The sequence below is a fragment of the Haliotis asinina genome, chromosome 12 (genome assembly GCF_037392515.1).
Source record: "Haliotis asinina isolate JCU_RB_2024 chromosome 12, JCU_Hal_asi_v2, whole genome shotgun sequence".
In the NCBI taxonomy this organism is placed as follows: domain Eukaryota; kingdom Metazoa; phylum Mollusca; class Gastropoda; order Lepetellida; family Haliotidae; genus Haliotis; species Haliotis asinina.
This window is the reverse complement of record NC_090291.1, coordinates 55368552-55395000: the sequence shown is the minus strand read 5'-3', so window position 1 is coordinate 55395000 and position 26449 is coordinate 55368552. Positions and strand designations below refer to the sequence as shown.

At 43.5% G+C, this 26449-nt stretch overlaps 2 protein-coding genes across 5 annotated transcripts in view; one reads left to right on the top strand and one right to left on the bottom strand.

Annotated features, from left to right (window-relative positions):
- Positions 1-16495, top strand: part of LOC137258038 (carboxypeptidase B-like) — a 48313-nt gene extending 31818 nt beyond the window's left edge. For 3 of the 4 annotated variants that reach the window (XM_067795578.1, XM_067795577.1, XM_067795575.1), the window contains exons 2-12: positions 4131-4220; positions 6942-7011; positions 7870-7997; positions 9779-9878; positions 10205-10309; positions 10860-10967; positions 12404-12499; positions 13173-13278; positions 14351-14556; positions 15316-15388; positions 16176-16495. In XM_067795578.1, the coding sequence (XP_067651679.1) occupies positions 4144-4220; positions 6942-7011; positions 7870-7997; positions 9779-9878; positions 10205-10309; positions 10860-10967; positions 12404-12499; positions 13173-13278; positions 14351-14556; positions 15316-15388; positions 16176-16471 (1365 nt within the window). In that variant the 5' untranslated portion in view covers positions 4131-4143 and the 3' untranslated portion in view covers positions 16472-16495. Of the gene's footprint in view, positions 3-4130; positions 4221-6941; positions 7012-7869; positions 7998-9778; positions 9879-10204; positions 10310-10859; positions 10968-12403; positions 12500-13172; positions 13279-14350; positions 14557-15315; positions 15389-16175 lie in introns of all 4 variants that reach the window. The other variant, XM_067795579.1, reaches the window with a different exon arrangement.
- Positions 16496-18365: 1870 nt separating this feature from the next.
- Positions 18366-19340, bottom strand: LOC137257578 (FMRFamide receptor-like). The gene has a single exon (XM_067794901.1). The coding sequence runs from the start codon at positions 19338-19340 to the stop codon at positions 18366-18368; it is 975 nt and encodes a 324-aa protein (XP_067651002.1).
- Between the last annotated feature and the right edge of the window lie 7109 nt (positions 19341-26449).

The following is a 26449-nucleotide window of genomic DNA, read 5'->3' as shown; positions in this document are numbered from 1 at the left end:
AGGTACGTTCACTTTTCTTGTCAGTTTGAGTTCATTTATATTTATGCCTGATTCTTATAACTGAACATTTGAAATGATCTTTCTGGTTACCATGTAGCTGATATATTACTGGTACAAATTGTTTGTTTCTTTTACAATAAGACTTTAAGTCTGGCTGACATGTCTGTAAATTACGTGCATAGTATTCACGAGGGTAAATAACACAGAGAAGAGAAAAACTTCATTTATCAAGTTGTTTCGACAAATGCTTATTTTTTTTCTGGGAGTAAAGCATAGATTCAACAACGCGATCGCAGCTTTACATGGCCTTAGAATGGCCCTGAACATGGCTTGAACATGGCCCTCAACAACGTCCCACCTTAGGTATGGGGCTTCGATCGATGGTTCTTGGTTTATAATAACCGTGGGATGTTAAAGACAAGTATCAACATCACCGGGATGTTATTATCACGCAGTGGTGTTACGTGACGGACATGACTTCACCCCATACTGCTGAACCATGACGGAGATGTGTAGGTTCGAATCCCAGTTCAGTCCTGGGTGTCGTGATCTGACACAACCATATTTCTATTCGTTGCTTTACCTAACTGTCAAACACGGGTGACACTTTGGCCTTTACTCCAACGATCAGCTGACGGGAGGTCAGTGAATGAATATGGTTTTACGCCGCAGCAGTATCGTGCTAGTAATGAGTAAAACCACCTCGCCCACCCACCCACTCACATCAATGGAAACCTCAACACAACCCAGTGGCATGTTGTGCTTGGCTGGAAACGGACACCGTCAATTATTACGAATGCACTGACTGCAGGTATTTTACACGTTGTTGTTTTAGCATAACGACATTACTTAACATTCACCTTGATCCATTAACAACTTGCGTGATGTTTACACATTCGGGAGGCTTCTCTGTAGGCAAAACCAAGTGATCTCTACCATCGTCGTTATAATTTATATCAGCTACGAGTGATCATTAAATATCTCATGTGATCTGAATAGGGTTACCTTTAAGAAGTGTACATAGTTTCCTGAGCTAACGTACTGGAAATCTGCCGCAGTAAGAAGGCCATAGTGACTTTCATCCACTTGACAATCGGGACTTTTTTAACGGCTTGACATGAGCATCTGTTATGTTATGTCAGCTGGTGTAAAATGTACATCACTTGTTTCCATAGAAGGCGAGGAGAGATGGGCGTATTGCATGATTTGGTTCCCCTTCTTTTATGCTTCATAGCGTGTGAGGTCATCACACTAAAATTAAAACTAAATTTTGCATAAACTGTATATTTGTATTCATGAAGTCATGTGACATATTATTCTGTCATCAGCATGTCTATTGACAAAATGATGACACTTGACGTATCGTGGGAGACCACGGACATTTTATGATGTAGGGAGTAGTACAAGCTGTGCACCGCTCACACGCATCACAGAAGACTGGCGAATGGAAGACTGTGTTTACCAGGGCCCTTATTCTCGAAACGTTCGTAGCCCTAAGAATTCTTAACTTTGATCGTAGCCAATGTGTTAAGAATGGGCTTAAGAAGTTCGTAGAGCTACGAACGTTTCGAGAATAGCTAGGTTCTCCCGTCCATGTTGACAGATGACAATGACATAGCATGATCATTACTTTATCAAGTATAGATGATTTGTATGTTTCTTGTGTAACGCCGCACTCGGGAATATACCAGCTAAATGGCGCGGTCTGGACCAGACAGTCCAGTGATCAACAGCATGAGCATCGAGCTACGCAAATGGGAACCAATGGCATGTCAGCGAGCCTGACCACCTGATTCCGTCAGTCGCCTCTTACGAGAAACAAAGTCGCCTTTTATGGCAAGCATGGGTTGCTGAAGGCCTATTCTATCAGTGATCAACAGGATGAGCAGCGAAGTAGGCATCTGGGGTACGATGAGATGAGCAGCGAAGTAGGCATCTGGGGTACAATGAGATGAGCATCGAAGTAGGCATCTGGGGTACGATGAGATGAGCATCGAAGTAGGCATCTGGGGTACAATGAGATGAGCATCGAAGTAGGCATCTGGGGTACGATGAGATGAGCATCGAAGTAGGCATCTGGGGTACGATGAGATGAGCATCGAAGTAGGCATCTGGGGTACAATGAGATGAGCATCGAAGTAGGCATCTGGGGTACAATGGGATGAGCAGCGAAGTAGGCATCTGGGGTACGATGAGATGAGCATCGAAGTAGGCATCTGGGGTACGATGAGATGAGCAGCGAAGTAGGCATCTGGGGTACAATGGGATGAGCATCGAAGTAGGCATCTGGGGTACGATGAGATGAGCATCGAAGTAGGCATATGGGGTACGATGAGATGAGCAGCGAAGTAGGCATATGGGGTACGATGAGATGAGCATGTTTACCAAGTCAGTGAGCCTGACCACCCGATCCCGTTAGTCGCCTCTTATGACAAGCATGGTTACTGAGGGTCAGTTCTATCGCGGATCTTCCTGGCTAAATGGTTCAGAGCGCCCTTCCTCATATAGTGTTTTTTCATCATAATCGGCGTTCGTTAAATATCGCACTCGTGTTGATGAGTTTCCCTCAAAGAACATGTAGTTACGACCTTTGTCACTTCGGGTTTTCCTCCCATATCAAACAGACACGACATGGTTGCCGGTATTCTGTTCAAAGACGCTGTATGCACCACCCCGACACTACAACAGACATGGACGAACCGGGTCACACCTGGCATGAACTTCTAACTCCAGATTGGATTGAATATGTTGCATCATTTATACCTTTAAACTCACAGTATACTTTATAGCCCTCATCCGTTTTACTCGTTGTAATATGTAACTGCATAATATGTTCCACATATTGAACTGAATATCAGACAAGGTTCATGTTTCTTTCGCCATCTCGCCGTCAGAAGCCAGTGCAATATCCAGGGAAGTGTTTTATGTGAGGTGTTTGCTAGTAATCGGATCTCCTATAGTGTGCTTTTTAGTTAGTCACCATCTAACGTGATTAACTGACACCAGTTAGTGGTCAGTGGATATTATAATACATACCATGGCGATGGGGTAGTCTAGAGGTTACAGTGTTCGCTCGTCACGCCGAAAATCCGGGTTCGATTCCTTACACGGTTATAGTGTATGAAGCCCTTTTGTGTCCCCCGCTGTGATATTGTTGTAGTATGTATAAACGTGGCCTAAAACTAAATTCACTCACTCGTAACACCAACATCTGAACATGATGTATAATGCTCACCCAGGGGTTGCTGGCAAGCTAACTGCGAAAGTAATCGATGACTCACGAGTCAGCTGATGAGTTCTACTATCTTCTTAAATGTCAATGTGGATGGTAATTCTTTTGAACTATACGTGTACCAATATAGATTGGAAATATTGTCCCTGGAAAGAAACGATTTTCAGAAAATAAATAGCAAGTGCAGTAAAAGTGATTGCCTTGTGCAATGCATCTTAAAGGTTTGTTGAAGGTCGTATTTAATTTAAAGCTCTCATTCTGTGTATAGAGCAGATACTTTGTGTAACAATACACATAGATTTGTGTGGGCTTTGAGTGACAAAAAGGGATTTATCCAATGTGTGTAATATTTACGTGACAGAAAACACGGGATTATACAGTGTGTGTAATATTTGTGTGGCAAACATGGGATTATACAATGTGTGTAATATTTTTGTGACAAACATGGGATAATACAATGTGTGTAATATTTGTGTGGCAAACATGGGATAATACAATGTGTGTAATATTTGTGTGACAAACATGGGATAATACAATGTGTGTAATATTTCTGTGGCAAAACACAGGAATTTATACAAAATGTGTAGGCTTACGTACCGACACTTTACAGACTCATTCTTAATCTCGGTAATTCATCTGTACCACGGATGTACATTAATGCCATTATGATCCTCTATGTCGAGCTGCTGTTTACACTGGATGTGTCGATGATTGGAGATACGAACATCCCCTGGGTATGTCTTCCCTTTGCCTCGTGGAGACCCGACCCTCGGGGAATAAGCGGCTCAGGGTGACTGTGGGGTACTATGGGTCACCGTGGAGAATCATAGGAGACTCTTGGTGACCTGACCCTCTGTATATTCATGGAAGACTCACGGGTATATCCTGGCTGTTTCAGACTTGGTGTGGCGATGCTGACGGGAGTGTCTGTTATCCTGGCCCTGACCCTCGGGCAGACGGTGTGGGGAGTAGAGGAGGGCTACAGCAGGTGAGTTACGTAGCCTGTGTGTAAGAAGCCTCCCCCAGTGGCATATGAATAACTCACTTACCAAGGGTGAAATATCTGGCTTCTGAATTGCCATCTTTTTTCTTTCATAGAATAGAGAAGAGTAAAGGAGGTGAAGTCGTTTGTTTTCAGTGTATGACATTCTGCCAGTTTGAGCTTTATCTTTGCTTTCATTATTTCTACAATTTTCAACAAAATATTCAGTCCTTGATATTATGATTAAAAGTTTAAAGAACTGTTGACATTTGTAATGAAGTCTTACTTTGAAGTAAACTATATGGCACTGATTTTCTAATGTTTACACGTATATTGACATTCATTGTGCGACAGTAAATACATACTACTAGACAATAAACATAACCCCACCCAGCCCGGCGGCACCAAACGCCTTTAATACATATGTTAAGTTATAATACTTCATCACTGGTTTGATCATCGCGTCATAGTATCTAGAAAAAAACCAAGGTGGTGTAGGTCTCTTGCATTTTCAGTTTCGGTAAAATCCACGGACCATGTCACCAGGATCCTGGCACAGCCAGGGAAGACAACTCTGTGTGCACTGCGAATTATGACGGCTCTGCCACCTAGCACCTGTTAATATCCTTTCACTCTGAGCACAGACAAAATTCGGCGGCGGCACATAACAAGCTGGCTGACTAATACACTATGTCTTTTTTAAACAGTAATTACATTGTGGAGGACCCTGCATGGTAAATGCCGATGGGTGTAGGGATGCTTCTGTAGTAAGGTAAAGCGTCGAGTGGGTTTGTACATAATCGTCCATCAACCCTTTGATGACGTGATTTGCATTTCAAAGAGGTCCAGTCTATATAAAAATACTCATTTGGAACGAGTTTGTAGTAGAAATGTGGAAGGTCTTCAGGCACATTATAAAAAACATGTAATTGTTCATCGTGACGTACATTAAAAACAATAAAACGAAACAATGTTTTGTCAAAGAACTTGCCGCACTGCTTTCTCTAGGAACAACAACTTACGTCAGCCAGGTCGCCTTGCTGTATCCGGCCAATGTGATTTCTGACCATTCTGTTGGACAAGCGACGACGTTGAGACCCCTCTGTTGCTAAGCAGATGAAGTCTTGTGTTGACGTGGACGCTACTTTTGATTGGTTCTTTGGTTGGGGTTGTTTAACGCCTCACACAGCAACAGTCCAGCTACCTGCAATTAATCATGTCTGGACCAGACCATCCAGTGATCAACAGCGTGAGCATCGATCTACCCAACTGGGAACCAAAGACATGTGTCAACCGAGTCAGCGGGCCTGACCACCCGATCCAGTTAGTCGCCATTTTTGAAAAACAAAATACGAAAATAGCAGTTGTGATGACAGTTGACAGTGTTATCTAAGACGATGGATTGTGGTTCATCTTAAAACACCAGTTATTAAATTCAAACAGTTACATATTCATGGAATAGTTATCGTTGAATCGAACTGTGCCATTTCTACCGAATATTTCCCAAATGAACGCATTCCAGATTACCAGAGAGGTGAAATACGGCGAGGGTATTTCAAATGAAAAACTTGCCTGCGTGTGTGTCCTTACAAGCCCCTTTGCTGCTAGCTGCAGCTGTACATGTCAACCACACCCAGACATATATCTAGAGTTTGTGAAAGGCACGGTAACAATAAGTACCATCCTCTAATGAGCATGACATTTCCAAATACGGATCCATCCTTCTCTCCAGCCATGACTATGATTATTGTCAGGTGCATTGACACAAACTTTCACAACCACAGCGTCGGAAAGAATAACGTCTCTCTTTAACGAGGTTTCATTGTATGTGCTATTCGTGTTGCTAAGGTCTTATTGCATTTATTGTTCGCATTAATGAGGTTTCACTGTATGAGTTACTCGTGTTCAGACTTATATACCTACAGCAAGTTGGAGGGAAACAGGAAGACAGAGAGAACACTGTTTACGGCCCATCTGACTCAGTGTGACGTTTAAACAAGGGGATAGACTACTGACGCGGGTATATTTACCCATATATAGTGACCTCGGGTCAGATAAAAAAAGTGCATGTTTACAAGATACTACGTAACACGTCGTAAAAGTAGTCCCAAGCTGGATATAAGCCCTGGGTCAGATGGAAGATGATAACACACAACAGTGCGTCGATTTACGAGTGCGTCACCTGTGACGTCATAATTAATGTCGTATATAACTGAGCGGTTGTAAAGAAATTAGAGAATAGCCGACGGGGTTACTACAGATTATCTGTTCCGACTGAGGCATTTGTTTTTAACTTCCGAGCAACGGAAAATTGTCACTAATTAGCTAATCAGCGTGAAGTAAGAATTACCCTGCCCAGTTACTAGTATCGCGGAAATTTTCCTCACCCTGTGGGAACTATGATAAAATATACATCCACTGGGTGTTTAGATTAGTCATAGTAAAACCCAAGGAAACCGTTATTACATTTTAACATGGAATTGTCATAACTGAGTATGTTTTCAGGATCCTGTTACAGGACGTCACGTGACACAGTCACTTGCCTACCGGGTAAGATGTCTTTGACTGTGTGTCTTCCTATCCAGACTGGTTTCTTTATTGATTGGCAAGGCCAGTTTGACGCCTTTAGTCCTAATCGTAGACGGGAGCCCTGTCACACCCTATCCCCGCACATACAAGATGCTGATACCAGATATACATTGAGATGGAATATTGTTTCTTCCTCAGTTACAAACTGGTGAAAGTGGATGCAGCATCGCTGGAGCACCTGAACAATATAGTGAGAGGTCGAGACTGGGTAAATATTGAATAGATTATGTTCATACAGCACCTTCTTATGCTCCTTCAGCTCCTTCGTATGTTCCTACAACACCTTCCTATGTTCATACAACACCTTCCTATGTTCATACAACACCTTCCTATGCTCCTTCAGCACCTGCCAGTGTTCCTACAACACCTTCCTGTGTTCCTTCAGCACCTTCATATGTTCATGCAACACCTTCCTATGCTCCTTCAGCACCTTCCAATGTTCCTACAACACCTTCCTATGCTCCTTCAGCACCTGCCAGTGTTCCTACAACACCTTCCTGTGTTCCTTCAGCACCTTCATATGTTCATACAACACCTTCCTATGCTCCTTCAGCACCTTCCAATGTTCCTACAACACCTTCCTATGCTCCTTCAGCACCTACCAGTGTTCCTACAACACCTTCATGTGTTCCTTCAGCACCTTCATATGTTCATACACCACCTTCCAATGTTCCTACAACACCTTCCTATGCTCCTTCAACACCTCCCTATGTTCATACACCACCTTCCTATGTTCTTTCAGCACCTTCATATGTTCCTACAACACCCCCCTAAGGCTCTTTCCCATGTCCATAGAGCACCTTCCTATGTTAATTCAACACCATCATTTGTAAACGACGTCACACGCTCACTCGCTCACCCATTAAGTAGGTTTAACCTTTGCTTGGTCGCAACCAACACCCACATGTAATACAACTAACTCACTCACTCACCAAATACTAACCTGACGGAACTGTTGGCTGGGTGTTTAGTAACGGGCGTGTTAACACGCACGATTAAATACAGACAACGTGAATTTACAGATTCACGCATATATCGAGATCATCCTCGATGCTCGATGTTTCAGGTGGACGTGTTCGGCAGGGAAGGGTCGAGTCTTACCGCGATGGTGCCGCCCCAGCTGCTGGGAGTACTCACCCAGGTTGTCAGGAGTCACGGAGGGGACATCACTGTCATACACGATGACATGGAAAAGTAAGCAAAACCACTTCACTAAGGTGAAGGTCCCGGGGTAGAATAGGCCTTCAGTAACACATGCTTGCCATAAAAGGCGACTATTCTTGTTGTAAGAGGCGAGTAACGGTATCGGGTGGTCAGGCTCGCAGACTTGGTTGATACATGTCATCTTTTCCCAGTTGCGCAGATCGATGCTGATGTTGTTGATCACTGGATTGTCTGGTCCAGACTCGATTATATACAGACCGATGCCATATAGCTGGGATATTGTTGAGTGCGGCTCTATCAATAATCCGTATCGTTCTAATGACGACTTCACTGAGTCTTCGACACAGAGTCTACGTTCGCAGTTGCAATTAGCTGCAACATCTGGTATCTAGGTCATGCTTAACAAACAGTTTTCAGTACATAAAATCGTATATGTCAGTGTAGAACTACACCTAGTCTTGACTATCATCAGACACGGATTCCGTTTGGTACAATAGTGTAAACTACCTGTGAAACTTACAGGACAGGCTGCTGAAAATGAAAGATGACAACAGGTCCCTTAACTTCGTAACTCTTAATTCTTAGCTTTGATTGCTTTACGAATGGGCTTAAGAAGTTCGCAGGGCTACGAACATTTGAAAAACAGGTGTTTAAGGCACTCTCAGCCACAAGAGATTGGCCGAAATCAATTTTGAAGTACGAAAATAGCATAACAGCAGCGTCGAAAACAGAGACGGTAATTCGTGACTACAAAGTGAAGAATCCAACACAGGGTTTACTCTTGTCTTTGGGTTGTTTACTTCACATATACTCCACTATTACAAAGTAACACTGGTACCCAGTGGCTGTAGTGTTGTGCTTGGATGCATTATTACAATATGTTACACTGTGTTACAGAGTAACACTGGTACCCAGTGGCTGTAGTGTTGTGCTTGGATGCATTATTACAATATGTTACACTGTGTTACAGAGTAATGTATTAGTGGCTGCAGTGTTCTGCTTGATGACATTGTTACAATATGTTACACTGTGTTACAGAGTAACACTGGTACCCAGTGGCTGTAGTGTTGTGCTTGGATGCATTATTACAATATGTTACACTGTGTTACAGAGTAACACTGGTACCCAGTGGCTGTAGTGTTCTGCTTGATGACATTGTTACAATATGTTACACTGTGTTACAGAGTAACACTGGTACCCAGTGGCTGTAGTGTTGTGCTTGGATGCATTATTACAATATGTTACACTGTGTTACAGAGTAACACTGGTACCCAGTGGCTGTAGTGTTGTGCTTGATGACATTGTTACAATATGTTACACTGTGTTACAGAGTAACACTGGTACCCAGTGGCTGTAGTGTTCTGCTTGATGACATTGTTACAATATGTTACACTGTGTTACAGAGTAACACTGGTACCCAGTGGCTGTAGTGTTGTGCTTGGATGCTTTATTACAATATGTTACACTGTGTTACAGAGTAATGTATTAGTGGCTGCAGTGTTCTGCTTGATGACATTGTTACAATATGTTACACTGTGTTACAGTGGCTGTAGTGTTGTGCTTGGATGCTTTATTACAATATGTTACACTGTGTTACAGAGTAATGTATTAGTGGCTGCAGTGTTCTGCTTGATGACATTGTTACAATATGTTACACTGTGTTACAGAGTAACAGTGGTATTGGTGGCTGCAATGTTCTGTTTGATGACAATGTTACAGTATGTTACAATGTGTTACAGAGTAACAATGGTACCAGTGGCTTCAATGTTCTGTTTGATGACAATGTTACAGTATGTTACAATGTGTTACAGAGTAGCGGAGGAGGAGTATCGGGAGAGGATGATGCACAGACAGAGACGAGCCACCACATCAAAAGAAGACGACCTTCTGGACTTTCTTGATCTAGACAGGGTAGAGCAACTTTCTGCTCTTAGTAGTGCATATGGTATCTCACAGAAAGTAAAGCACCACACCAGAATCGATGAGTACAATTACCCTTTTAGACATCAAGTCTCGTAATCACGTTGTTGCCAATACCCCAAATAAAATCGATGAACGTTAACATAGAACGTGTTCGCGAGTTTCTAACCTAGGTTCGAGTCCCATCATTTGTGCATGTTTATCTTGTGTCTTGCACTATGATGTTGCTTAAATGTATCTGAAAGTGGGTGGCAGTCGTACTCACTCACCCACTCACTAAAATACTTTCTTATGAATGAACTTGATTACCATTCCAGCAATATGCCTTCCAAAACAAAATATTAACTGGGTCAAGCAAAGTTCATTTGGTCAAAGAACTGATCGGGCGATCAACAGAAGGCAGAGACATCAACTTGATCAGGGTACGTCTTCTTGCATTGTTTCGTGATTTAAATTTTGATATATTTTTAAAATTCAACTCCCTTCTTGAGGAGACACAGTGCTCCATTGCTCAACAGCATGCCGACCATCCCGTCCATGTAGACGGTTGGTTTACGAAACTATTTATGCAGAGACGTCGCTGTGACTTATGTAATAGCCCAGAAGAAAGGAATGCAAAGTTTGACGAGATTCCCGTGTACCCTGCTCAGAAGACAAGGTGATCATTTTACGATCGCTTCTTTTGCGCCAGAGTTTTGACAGTGGTGATTTAGGCAAACCTCTTCTAGGTCATCATTAAGTCTCGACCAGTATAGAGTAATAACTGGCATTAATCTAGGATTCGAACTAAGACTCACATAGGTCTCCATGGCGAGCAGTGCCCTGGTGGAACCAGCTTGGCCACCCAAGCTTCATCTTTCCTCAGACTATCACACGACATTTTCTGTGTGGTCTTATGCAAAGCCTTAAACTTGTGTCATTACGCTTGTTTACTTGATCATGTGACGTTGTAACACGTTCTTTCCCATCCAGATTTCGGCAGATGCATCTCAACAAAAGAAGAGAACTATTTTCATTGACGCTGGTATTCATGCGCGGGAGTGGATAGCACCTGCCACCGCGAACTACATCCTGTACCAGGTAACGTGCTCGATGGGGGTCCGGCTTAGCACCAGTCGCTAGCAACCTGTTCTGGTAATACTCAGAGGCCTAGATGAATGTTTGACATCGTACCCAAATGTTGCTCACAATATCGATCACAGGATTTTACCTCAAATCTATCAGTGTGTGTGTTGATGTTTGTGTAGATCTATTTACCTGTTACGGTATCTATTGGTCAGCCTCATATTCAATTCCTGGATTGTCTGGCTCAGATTTGATTAGCTACCGACTAAAACAGCAACCAAACAAACTTCCTATGGTATGTTATAAAATAACGCGCGCCGTGGATGTAGATATAGGGCCGTCTCCTATTCTCGCGGGTTTCCTATTCTCGCGGGAAACACATTTTCTGCCGAGATTGCCGATGCGTGATACTTAGCGGTTGTTTACATCATTGACCGGTAACTAGGAAGTGGACCACGTCTGTGAATTATCAAATTTTTGCAATGTAACGAATATTCGTGAGTTCTAACCAACTTGGAAAAATCGTAACTTTTCCCCGCCCTTTCCGATAAGATTCCCCTTCCTTACACCAAACAGCGTTACTTTCTCGTTATGCCGCAAGAATAGGAGAAGCCTCGAAAAGTCAGCGGCGGACAACCATATTTTACATCGAGCTGAAGTGCGATAATACACCTGATGGATCAAGCAGTTGATAGATGCAGATGTTAGAGGAGGAATCTCTTCATTTAAAAACAAAAAGCATACATATGAAACGAACTGTTTGTATTATTTTTTTCAGCCGATATCCGTACGTACCGCGAGGACAGGAGACGCCAGTATACATCATAAGAGCGCTTCACATCAGTAGGCGCGAGATGACAAAACTTTATGAATGATCAAGTCTTTATTTTGACAATGGTGACGTTTTGATGTAGAATCCTATTCCATTCTGCAGCATACGTTTCGGTATAGATTCTTATACCGCTATCAAGCATATACTTGACAATGGTATAGGATTTTCATACCGTGTCTTCCCCATTGTCAAAATATAAAAGTCGATCATTCATAAAGTTTCGTCGTCTCTATACAGGCAACTTCTAGAACACCACACAGCAAATCATCAACAGGAGCGTCTCACACTTTTAACTGCCAGCTGCGGATCATTAATGCTCTCCATGCATGTCTTCCTGAGCATGTTAACTTTGCTCTGACATAAAGAAAATATTCTTGATTCGTAATAGATAGCCACACTGCATTTTGTAGTAATGGTATTCGAAGAAGGGAATAAGCTGGACATATGGCTAGTTATTAGGCTGAAGGTTTGAAGCAAACTATTTATTCCTGTTACTGCCTTCAGGGATGTCGATTCAAGCAACCACTGTGTTTTAAACAGACCACCAGACGGCCGTATTGACCTCTCTCCTGAAGCTGGGTAGGGGAAGTAATGCTTCTGTAATATTGTTTGGTTTCAGCTGGCCTACAACGACTCGTCAGCAAGTCTACTCAGAGACTTTAACTGGGAGATTGTTCCTGTCCTCAACCCTGACGGATATAGGTATTCACACACGGTGAGTTAACGCCCTCTGTGGTAGGGTCACACACTGTGAGTTAAACGCGCCCTCTGTGGTAGGGTCACACACGGCGAGTTAACGCCCTCTGTGGTAGGGTCACACACGGCGAGTTAACGCCCTCTGTGGCAGGGTCACACGGTGAGTTAAACACGCCCTATGTGGCAACTGAGAGGGCACCCCCACTTCAACTGTTTGACACACAGGCAAATGACCACACCCTCTATGATTGCCCCACACACCGTAAATCGATCAAACCTGCTTTTCAGTCCCAAGGTGTCCAACGTAAGCTGACTGTGTGTGGATCGGATGAACACAATGTCGGACCTCGCCCATGTTGCACACTGTGGACTAAATCTCACAGCGATGGCTGACTTTGAGCAAATTCAACATTCGTCTGAGACCCCGCGTAGGTTCCAGATGAATACAGCAATCACTTGAAGGTGGTCTGGCTGGTGACGCGATTGATGCTGTTTCATCCTCCTTCCTTGGATTGTTGTTCATACCATTAGTCACAGGATTGTCTGGTCCAGATGGAATTGGTTACTGGGCGCCTCATGTACCTTTATTATCACTTCGTGCGGCGTCAAACAACAAGCATAGTGGCTGTCGACATTGTGCAAGGCAAGGGAGACTAAACACATTGTAAATACTTGTACATTTCTATTTGTAGTCCATCGAGGCCAGATTCTGGAGGAAAAACCGCCAAGTAAACCCAGGCAGCAAGTGTATAGGCACTGACCTCAACAGGAACTTCGGCTACCCGGAACATATGCCCGGTGAGTGTCTGTCTTTATCCACCCAAGCAGCATGTGTAAATCGGGAAGTGTCAAATGTGTGTGCGTGCGTTTGTAACTGACATTTTTACCTTCTAAATGTTGAAATGTTGTGTTGGGATGACTTAAACAAAACCTGCACAGGCTGCCAATTTGCTTGAAGTTAGTTCATTTTGAAAGTGTTTACTCGGATGAGTTTGGTTGAATGGGGCTTCAAGGCGATTTATGACGACAAGTGAGCTCTGTGTGGTGCATGTGCATGAGATAACTGAACACATGTTCAAAAGTGTACGGTACAGGCTCATATAAACCTTTATGATATACTTATATATCTCAGTTCATGGGAAGATTAAGATCCATAGTACATATATCTGGGAACAAATATGATTGAGACCTGTTGGACAAATATGGTTCACAAGTAGGGGACAAACATGGTTCAGATTTGTGGGACATACATAGTTGAGAGACATAGTACGACACAGACGCATTTCACTTTCTCGCCTGTTTCCTGTGCATGGTTGATTTTGTGATGACAAACGGTGGATAATGTTCAAATGTTGAAACGTCCAAACAACAACTCAAACAATGACTGGACGAATACTTACATTAACTGCGTCCACGACAAAACGAACAGTATTCTCCGTCATCGGAGTCCGTACACCGATACGTGCGTGTGTGCACAAGTACGGATTTGTACGGAACAGAGCCTTGAGTTGACGCATTGATGCGTTGACTGTTGCGAGTTTCACGGTTTTCCGTCGTGCCCCACTACGAAGCACACGTGACACGTGGTCTACCCATAGGCAAGTGAGTTTGTTCAAAATCGCCTCTGTTCATCCCTGCAGCAAATGGGCACCCTATGTGATAAGTCATGTGACTATAACCTTCTAGTGTCGAACAGGCAGCTTGGGTTACACGGGTAATAATGTGCTGTGCTTTGACTGTTATCGCTATTAGCATATCTAGTGTGGAGTTTGACGATATGAAAATGGACACATGATTACTTCTGTACACAAATACGGAATTTTATCAGTTCCCGTCACAATATGTATGAGACTAGATATTTGTGTTGCAGACGCTGGCGGCAGCCGCAACCCCTGCAGCGACATCTACTCTGGTCGTTCCAGGTTCAGCGCCCCCGAGTCAACAGCTCTGAAGGACTACCTTGACACTCACAACGATACCATCGTGGCCTACTTCAGCCTCCACTCCTTCGGCCGCTACATCCTCTACCCGTGGGGATACAACCGCACCGTCACGCCAGCTGATGCTGCCGAGCTGGTAGGTGTGGCTTACCCTCGCCCGCCGTACTTCATAACATGCCGCGCTTACCTCATCAGACAAGAATCTGCTAGTTCGAATTCATTTAATGTTTAACCTTAATCGGTGTACACATTGCATCTGATTAAATCTTTTAGTAGTGCATTTAGTAGTGCATGGTGAGCTTTACGACACAACCTCAACCCCCAACCCCCAGTAACCTGTTGACCTTCCTCCAACCCCCACATGTGGACGCGCTTTGATATAAGGGTAACACTGTTCAAAGCGGCGTTGAAACTCATTCACTTACAGTCTTCATTACATATAATGTATGTTACTACACAATGTCACGGCGGCTCCGTGCCCTTTATGCCTGATTCAGATATGGTTCCATGATATGTCACCTGTATGCGTGTGTGTTGTTACAGGACGCCATCTGTAACGACCTGTGAGATCAGTAGTGTAAGCTTCATTGCCATTTGCCAGCTAGTTGCGGTTGGGTAGTCGAGCGGTTAAAACGTTCGCTCGTCACGCCGAAGATCCTTGTTCGATTCCCCACGTGGGTACAATTTATGTATGCATGTACCTATTTCTGGTGTCCCCCGCCGTGATCGTACCGAAATATTGCTACATGCGGCATAAAACCATACTCACTCACTCACTCCATACAGATATTTCCCTGCCCTGAGTATTCAGAGGTCGGAGATGTACAGATGACATAGCATGACACTCACCTTCCCTTCCATTGTCACTCACTCACTCACTCTGTCATGTTTTCAGGAGCGAGTGGCTCAGGCCGCCAACAGCGCCATGAGTCATCACTATACCACCGGAAGTTCCGCTAAAGCACTCTGTGAGTAGCCCATGCCTTTCTCCACATTGTCCATCAATAAGCCATGTTGTACAAACAGCAATGTATGCATATGAGTTATGTGTGTAGTGTTGTCCGGGCGTGACTGATTGGGAGAGCTTAATGGCAACAGGGGGAATCTAACTTGCCCTTGCCATTTTCTTAAGTCAAGGAATAAGGAAACGGTTTACCCGATTTATGTACCGCTCCCGAATTGAGAGCGCTAAGATCATCGATGGAAACCCACCCTCGATTAGCAGGTATATTGTCGACTCCATTTCTAAGACAAACTCGATGAGAACACACCCTCGATTAGCAGGTATATTCTCGACTCTATTTCTAAGATGAACTCTATGAACTCATTCACTATCAACGTAGTTTTGGCGTTTTGTCGGCAGTGACGTCGCCATCTCCAACATTCCTACTGCAGGGTACGGGTCATCATCCCATACTTGACGTATATGGCAGCTATTGGAATCGCTGAGTTGACTGACATGTCACCGTATTCCTGTAGATCGATGCCCATGTGGTCAATCACAGAACTGTATTTAACTGCCGAAATTACTGGCTCCCGGCGTGAAACAAAAAACAATCCCTCTCCAAACTTGCAGCGAATGTCTGTCGCCCATGGGAGTAATTTCACTGGTTGGCCATATGACATAACCGGGCTCCGAACCAATCCTCAGTCTCGAACCAACGTGTTAGATGTGTGCTTCTTATGTGTCTTTTACAACACCCTAGTCAGTCAAGGATGGGCATGACAAAACAAGTAATCTTTGTCTCCTTCCAGACGTGGCGGCTGGGGGGTCAGATGACTACGCTAAGGGTGGCTCTAAGATCGACTTCAGCTACACCATAGAACTTCCCCCTGGAATGGGCAGCAGATACAACTTCGCCCCACCTGCATCCACCATCACCGACTACGCCAGCGAGGCCTGGAACGGGATCAAAGCTATGGTCGGGGAACTGGCCAAAGTAGCCACGATCGCGACAACTACAACAACACGGAAACCGATCCCTGAGCAATCTCCGTATTACTGGTTGTACCAGTGGCTGAAAGACCAGGGTGTTATTTTGGGGAAATAAAATGGTTGCTAGGTAGAAGTGCCAGTGATGGGTTTGTCTTTTATATAACTTGAGCTGATTTTTCCCTTCTGGAAGTATATGAAATGCTCCATCTGTATAGATGTGTCAGACAGCTCGTGGTGATGAGGTGGGATGGGGTTTCAGTGTCGTACATGTACGTGTGTGTTCACTAGCTAATGTCGGTTGTATAGCAATTGTCCTCTGTCATACTACAGTTTAATATGGCATTGGTAACGACTCTTGTCACTGGCAAGCCGGATGGCGACTCGTACCCCTCTCTGGGCCATGTTCACGACTGAAACGTATCTGAGCGCAAACGGGCACGGAGATGAACATAGCACGGCAACTCCTACACAACACGAAAGAAACTCAACTTTCAGTGGTACTTCTGTTACATGGTGGTGTGGCAGCTAGACGTGGGACGACAACATGGAGTGATCAGGTCTGACGCTGAACAACCACGTGTTCTATGGCGGTGCAGATAGACCGAGAGGCGTTATCTGTGAGTCAATCCTGGTGTCAAAGGTGTCAGTCAAGACCAAGGGACGCAACTCCACATGGAGAATATTGCGACGGCCTAAGCAACGGTACACAGTCTTGCACTGAAGTACGTTCTACATTGACCAGCATTCCAGCTGACGTATGGGGTTCGGCTTCTGACATGAATCAGCGTTCATATTATCTACCATTATATTGTGCATATCATCTCATACCTGCATCGCAGTGATATTGTCACTGACCGCGAAATGTGATGTTGCTCCATACCATAACGCTTTCTCTACCAAACTGTCGACTTTGAACAACTGACGTGTCAGCCTACCGTTCAGGATCGCCATCATTGCCCTGTCATTGTGCACAAAGTACACGTGCACCGAGCGATACGTCACATCACATTCCGTGAAAATTGCGTTACTACGTGCGTATTTACGGTAACTTCAATTTATGCAATTTCATGTTATGCTTAGTTTCTTTTTTCCGTTAGTGTATAACATGTGTTACATTTGGCCACTGTGTAAATGGCATTGTGTATTATAGGTTTTCACTATGAGATAGTTCTCTTTCAAATAACCTCCTTCTTACGTTCCAGATATTGGTTTGTATTGACAAATAAACAGGGACACTTTCCTCCTGAAAACACTGTAATGACTCCATGTTCATACAGATTTAAATAGTATGTTGTCATGAGATGATACTTTATATCATACATCAGATTTTCTTTAGCGTCGTTTTAGTAAACCTTCTCACTGCCCATGCGATAACTGCCCATACCAACTCTTCAAACAGCACCAGTCCATGTTGCGATATAACTACAGCACCTGAAGATGGGACAAGATGTAGACCAGAAAAGCCGTGTTATACAATAAAGACATTGATATCCATATACTCGTCCTATATATTCAAACACTTCTAAATGCCTCCCAAGAATCTCAACTACAGCACTTCATCATCCAAAACTGTGTTCCTCGGGAGATATCGCCTGTGTGAGATCAGACGATATCTCATAGGAGATATCGTTTTGACAGCAGATTCTGCACGTTGCCCTGACAATGCTATGGCGTCATGAACTTGATGACGTCACAATGCTATGATATCGCTGCACTGCAAATCTAAGAGCAGTGTGCGTGTTCAGAGATGTACATTTTTCATTGATAAATAGATATGATAAATAGAATCTCACCCTCGTGTCTACTGACATCAGTTATATCAACACTCGTTGATGAAGGTAAAAATATCCTCGGCAAACCTCGGATACTTGTTACCTTGTCAAATCGTGTTGCTATCAGCTGACACTTGGGTGAAACTTCTGTGTGTATTCCGATCCAGAACGTTTCAGTTCCCGAACACGGAGTTTCTTTCCGCGGTGAAATAGTCAGTTCTGATTAGCATTGATACTTCACTTTGCACACATGCATGGACAGAAGAGCTTGAAGAAGACCTTCCTGAACCTGCGTCCCAGCAGGCAATAGAAAATAAAGTCTGTAGCTGAATTAATACACAGCATGGTGTCGCTGACCGCGAAGAGATAGACCTTGTGGGGCGTGGAAAACATATCCAGGTCGGTTAGTAACAGAATGTGGTACGTGAGAGGGAGCACACAGCACACAAAGAAGCAGGTAGTGATGCCGAGGACGATGATGGTCAGACCATCTTCTTTGTCAGTTGGGGAGTTGTACGTTCGCGCGTCATGGCGGGTACTGATAGCTTTGGTTACCCTGGCGCTGTTACGGAGGTGGACGACGAGCTTGATGTTGATGACAATGATTATGGTGTAGGGGAGGATGTAGAACACCAACATGGTGAGGTAAACCTCGTACACTCGCGAGTAGAGGTACTCGTGGGCTGTTTCGGATTGTGTCAGAGTGCCATTCTCCACCCAGTCTGTTGACGACAGTTGGTGGAAGACCAGACATCGGGGGATGTTGAATCCCAGCGAGAAGATGAAGACACCGATTGTTACCCTCCTGGCGTTGTTCATCGTCCAGATTGACCTCGCCCTTAGCGGCATCACGACGACGATGAACCGCTCAACGGTGACGGCAACGAGGGAGTAGACAGACCCCATCTGTGAGATGTAGCGGAAGGGGTAGAACACCGTGACCGTGATAAACAGGTGGTCCTCCTCGTACTCTGGAAGGCCGGCGATGATGACGACAGCGCCGGTGATGAGGAAGAGGGTGTCGTACACGACGAGGGAGATGAGGAGGATGGATGTAGCCGACCAGATTGACTTGTGAGTGAGAACCCGGATTGACACGATGTTGGCGACGATGCCGAAGCATGCGAGAGCAATCCTGACGACGCCGAGAATGAAGAAGGTGAGTAAGGAGTAGGACAGCATTTCGTCATCCACGTGGTCAACAGACGCCATGGCTTTACGAACAGACCGTCGCCCAGTTCTCCCTTCTGACTTACACTTGTTATTGTCTTATAGCGCCTTAACGCAGTACAGCGTCAGTAGATGGGACTAGCGTGACTCGCTGCCATACATAACACGTACAACAAAGCATCGGGGAAGGTAATCACTGGGGACATTCTTCTCTTTAACAATGATGAACATTCGTCTGGCTTTCTGACTCCACATCTCACACAGGTACATTCGAGTCTCTCCACCGTCCTCTAAATCCGCCCCACCAAAGAATTCAGGTAATCTGTAAAACAATCAAATCCAATTAAAATATAAAACAGTATTTTTCCAAACTACTTGTAGGAAACACATTTCTGAGCAAATTTCGAGGAGGCTAGTTAGAATGGAATCTGCGTCTCTGGTCTTACGTTTGTGTCAATTAAGGTAATTAAATCGATTTTCTTGGTACAGTCGCATCAATGTCGTGGCGATAGCGACCAGATTGAGTGATGTTGAGGAGCTGAAGACGTAGGCAACAGTCTGTAAGCTATTGAGTGAATATTGCTTGACGCCGCATCAGTCTGCAACATGGCAAACATTCGTGGTTGGAACGGAAAATGCACAAAATTGTATATATTCATTGTAACGGTTATAGTAACTGGAATATCGCGACGCCAGTTTTTGTTTTCAAGGCTACCCTTAAAAATAACATGAATTAAGAAACCACATAGATACAAAAACAGAAACATGTCCGCCATTACAGTTATTGTGTCACTAGCGCCGAGACGATACTGACGATCGAACCTGCCTATCAAAGGCATTATTCTGCCCATAGATACAACACACATAAAGTTAAGAACGCTGGGATCGAGTACTCCTTAACTGAATTACATCAGACAAATGCTATAATTCGTGAGAACCTCACGACCACTGTCTTATCGGAGATTGGTATGAAAGCGACAAAAGACAATATCAATATTTGCTAAAACAACACTCCTTACAACACATGTTTCAATAGCTTGCTTTTCATAAAACATCGTAATTTTAAATTAGGTTATGATTTCTTTCAAATATTGCACCAAGTTATCCTGGTGTTTTATTCCCGATGGCCATTGTTTATTGGATGGTATATCACGACATCGTTATTTCCGTTTGGTACACACGCATACGTTGAAATATCAGTCCCTCGGTGCACGACACACCAAGTATGCGCTGTGAATCCACCGGTCCGTGCCATCATTTAACTGCTGTTAAGACAACCAGAAGAAGACGTCCGCAGAGCGCCACATAGCGGACAAGTGCTCTATCATCTGTACAATCACAGACATTTGAAGTGTTTTATTGCACCATTAAGGTCCAGTATTAGGTAACCGTCATGTTTTATGAGATGGTGCTGCTTGGTTTGCCTGCTTCCATCGGAGCGGCCATAATGGAGTCTTGCGCCCACCTCTCTGATCCGGAGGTTGACGATTAGACTGATTTTAACCCGGAAACATCTAAAACAAACCACCGTTGTTTAAACACAATAAAATAAGCTTAGAGTCTCTCTTCATATTTGAACTGAATTAATCTTGCCAAACTTGCCAAGCTCCATACAAAGAGAAGTGTTTTATATAATTGTTTCAGGGTATGTAATCAAGACAAAGAGTTTCCCAAGGATTCACTAGTGGGTTCCCTACCATCAAACCATTTTGAGAGATGTTTCTGACACGTTATAACACCCAGAGGCGACCATCATTACTTATTTCATAACGCCAAACACGCGAGAGTTAGTGACAACAACATCCCAAATTCCCTCATCAGCTGCCACTGCACGGTGTTGACCTACGCATTCACTTCGAGCATAAACTGACAACATTCATGACCTGTGGTTGCAAGATTCCACTGACCATTTAGCTTCCTGCCAATCCTTTCCAGCTAATAACACACAGGAGATACACATCTAACTAACACATATGCGATATAGATCTCACTAACAGATGGGATACACTTCCTTTCGTACAATCTTGGTGGTTCCTTCTACAGCTGATATGATTCGTTTCTCCTTGAACACGGGGAGAAATGGTGTAGCCTTATGGAAAAGTGTGTTAGATCGTTACGCCAAAGCCAGGGTTCAATTCCCAAAATGGGTGCTCCGCCACCAACATATTACTGGCTTTAGCGGACGCAAGCAAATACGCACACACACTTGCATGGGCGTCACCATATTAGTGGAGAACTAGACGGTAAACCCATTCACTTTATCCTCTATACTTACATGTAGTTATAGCGTTATCTAAAATATACATCTCATCGAAGTGAAGAACTGACTTCAGGCAACCTGCACTACCAAATATTTCAGACGTGACCTGCATTCATTCCATTATTTAGTATTCTAAATTCAGTCTCGGAGACAGAATGTTCGCCCTCCCTACAGAAATCAAAGCCAACATCGACAACATCCCCTATGCCACGTGGTACCAGGTGTCTGGTATATCGGGAGGTATGCCACTGATTAATGAGGACAAACGATTCAACACAGACCCACGAGTCTTCCTCATCAGGAACATGTCGAACTGAACAGGGTATCACAGCAGTGGTCATCGGACAAGAGTCATCGGACATGTCCACCACGTGACAGATGATACAGTTTGTCTGGTGACGCATACCACTAAGGAAGTCATGTATGAAGGGTCTCCAACTGCGGCTCATGTCGTGCTATCTGCTCCCCATGGCGTGAATTGTGGTTCGAAATGTCAATCACTGGATTGTCTGGTTCAACAAACAAAACAAAGCCCCTGGGGTCCTTGTCCCCAATATGTATACAGTATACTTTCCACGTGTTGCTGTATACGGCATGCTGCAAGCGGCATTCTGTATGCTGTATGTTGTATCCGGTATACGGTATGCTGTAAACGGTATTCTGTATGTTGTATCCGGTATACGGTATGCAGTGCGATGTATGCTGTGTTCATTACCAGCAGTAACTAACCCATCCCAAAATACAACTGGACAGGCGGTTAATAACAGTAAGGGAAATCATTTCATTTGAATGAGAAACAGTGAAAATAGGCGCCATTCTAGTTTGCGGGCTTGACCGTTCCGACACCCGATCCGATCCCTATTTCAGTCTAATCAAATTGTACACTAACTCCACGCCTGACTTTCCAACCCGTCATCTACAGCGTGTTTACCCCCGGGCAGCGAGCGCGAGTCTGACTGATCCCGCTAATTACTACATTTGTAAGTTAAGTACCTGTCTTCTTCTCATCGAGGAAATACTCAAACAACCCAGCTCACAGAATTTGCTGCCAAGCAGCATGGCAGTAACGGAGAAACCATCTGGTCCGGTCACGACTACGTCAACGATTATGTAGAAGGCGGATCTCCAGGTAGTTTGGACATGCACTGAACGCCGTGTGTATTAAGGCGAGACGAACTGAAATGTGTATGGGGAGGTATAACTAGAGCCTGCTGTATACAGGGGCTGCGTAATGAGAACAATAAAAAAACGTTTAGTTAGAACTAGAAGTGTAGATATTTGTTTTCAGTACTTGCTTGTGTAGATCCATATAGTCTGTTTGGGTTGACATGGAAACGATGGATTGGGTGAGTGAGTTTAGTTTTACGCCGCACTCAGCAATATTCCAGCTATATGGCAGTGGTCTGTAAATAATTGAGGATGAACCAGACGATCCAGTGATCAACAACATGAGCATCGATCTGCGCAAATGGGAACCGATGACATCAGCGGACTTGACCACCCGATCCCGTTAGTCGCCTTTTACGACAAGCATAGTCGCCTTTTATGGCAAGCATGGGTTGCTGAAGGCCTATTCTACCCCGGGACCTTCACGGATCTCAATAAGAACTGGTTTTGATAATCTGACCTTCACGGGTCAGAACGATTAATGATTAAGTATCTCGAAATAGGGGTAAGTGCACAAAATATAAATACACCATATGGTCCTGAAACCTGTGCGCCCATCAGGAGTGAAACTTGAAAATAGCACAGTATTACACGATGGTTTCTCAGATTTCATATCCTGAATATGAATACACTATGAGAATACACTATGAGAATACACTAGAAGAATACACCACAGGAATACACTATGAGACTACACTATGAGAATACACTACAAGAAAACAATATGAGAATACACTAGAAGAATACACTATGAGGATACAATGTGAGAATACACTACAAGAATACACTATAGGAATACACTATGAGGATACAATGTGAGAATACACTACAAGAATACACTGTAGGAATACACTATGAGTATACAATGTGAGAATACACTACAAGAATACACTATAGGAATACACTATGAGTATACACTACACGAATAAACTAAAAGAATGCACTATAAGAATAAACCAAAAGGCGAATACGATGTTTAACGAACATACAGTGGCCAGTACGAGTAATTATTCATGAATGCTTCGTGTTTAATATCAAGGAATTTAAAATAACAAACATATCATGGAAATGCTTTAATTAGAACATTTCAATAATTTTTGGCAAAGCAAATGATCAATACATCGCTAATAGTGTCACTTCCTGTCTAGGGACACAAAATTACTGCGTAGCTTGGATATATTTCATTTATTGCCCTTAAGAAAACCCCTCATTCCGATTAGGACACCATGGTATGCATGTTGGTAAATGTTCAGTTCTAATGACCAGGAATAATGAACTGAATTCGCAAAGGGGTACGGTTCGGATCACAGATAACGAGACTGAATTCCTTAATGATAAATATCCAGAGATAAAATAAACTGCTGGTGCTACAACAAGAGTCATACATATAGATGCAGGAACGACAGCGACTTTCATTCTGTACACGACGAATAGGCTGTATAAAACATACGGGTAACATGAAGCACTAATTTGACAAAATAATAATAATAGTAATTAATTAATATATAATAAAAAAAGCGAGTGAGGAGGTTAGTTTGATTTAACCCCGTTGTTAGCAAAATTCCAGCAATATCACGACGACGGATACCAGAGATAGGTTTCCCTCATTGGGGAATCAAACTCGGGTCGTCGGCGCCATGAGCGAACGCTTCAACCATTATGCTACCACATCCCTACAAAACAGCGATGTATGCTGTTGGTATGTTCAAACTCGTTGTGGGAGGACGCCTTTCGTGTGCACGTAAATTAGGATCCGCCTGGAGAGTGCCGTTAGGTGGCGCTAAGTATACTATCTCGTGGACACAGACAGATGAGATAGCGTGACGGCTCAGAAACAATCACGTCCTGCAGCGTCCTAGAACGCATTACCATGTTTCACAATACACATCTCGCCACCAGAAAACTCGACTGTATGGAAATATATACATTAACACGATGTGTACAGATTGCAGATATAATTTGTGACGGAAACGTAATACAGATTGAAACATAACAACTGATGAGCATTCAGTAAAGGTCAGTTTTACCATTCATCATGCAAATGATCAAGGACCACAAATTACCTCTGAAAACCTCGTGCAAAAACTGAAAACAAGTTGCTATCCATAAAAACATGTCACATATTCAACATCTAACGTTGCCTTCAATTAATTAAGATGTCCGTGATCACACAGGTTACTGCAGAATATCTCACTAGACCTATACGTCCCTAAGATGGTGCAGTTACATACACCAAACCACATAGGGGGATACCGCTATGCTGTGGGCATCGTGCATGTCTTAAAGACTTGTCCAACAACTAATAAACTACTCGAGAAAAAGAACACATATTTCTAAACATATGAAAATGAGTAACATTATTACTGGTAAGCACTATATTACCTTTCAAACAGAATGTTGTATATCCCTCAGTTTGGTGATGAGACGGTGAGACAGGTTTACACATCCGTTATCTGGAGATTGTACCATCCCGAGTGTTGCCGACACGGTGCCGCATGTTGTGCATGTTCACGCGGCTGTACACGGTACGGAGCGGTACGCCTGTCGTTGGTGCTGCTGTATACTATGTTTCTCGTCTTGTAGTATCGTTTTCTCACTTTCACCACTCTGAATTATAAGCCGAGAAAGCGATGGTCCTAATCAGCCACCACAGAATACGGCTCCAGTCGTCATCACCATCTGACGACGTTCAGCGTCTTCGCCAAACGTAGCTCAAGATGAAGTACTGATATTACCCAAAACAAGTAAAGGTTAGAAAATGTGTTCAATTTCACCATACGGTTTAGAGAAAGTGACAAATATACACGAGTATGTCAAGATGCAGATGAAGAGAAAAACGACACTTCCGTGTCCATACACCAACAATCTGTCCATACCGACGATTCTGTACATTCTAAGTTTGTCAATTATGTACATAAGTGTATAGATACCTTATAGATAGAGGTATCTGTCACTGTTTCAGTGCTGGTCACGAGTTGAGGTAGACAGAATACCGCGTGGAGACGGTGAAACACTAGCTAGTTTTACATGAACATGTGGATGCCAGCCACCTGTCCTTCTGCACGTGCCATACTGAACGGGGCATAAACCATTGTCTAGCGAACGTCCAGTGACAGTCTCGAAATACTGACAATATGTCTGACAAGGGTATGTACTAAGCGAAACTTGCTGTGCACAGAACATCTTGACATCCAGAAAACTAGAAAAAGTCTCGCCGAAACTCTTTATCAACGATCAGATCATGACGTCAAGGTACCCTCAAAAAAGTTTACAGCTAAGAGAGCAGTTCGTCTGGGGTCTTAATTAACAGGCTTTGGTCTCCTCTAGCGGCTCTTACAGCCACAACGTCCATTCGTGCATTGTAAAACGTTAGTAAACATACCCCGAGGAACACGTCACCATTGCTTAACGAGGTGACGTTGAAAATCTTGCGGAACTTTATTTCTCTCAAGGCTATCTTTCATGATGGGGGTTTACACAGGTCAATACATAAGATGACCAGTGGCGATATGAGTCTATTTTAAACTGCATAACATGGAGCGACAAAAGTTTGACATATTAATCAAATCCGAGATATTTTACTTTGAAATAAAGTATCGTTATGAATACAGATGGTATCTTGATGTGCAGTGTTGGTATTCGTTTCTTTCTGAGATCGTTGACAGTTAAATAAGTAGTGGTATCCACCCCCAAATATCATTTGATGCACATAACGTACATGTCT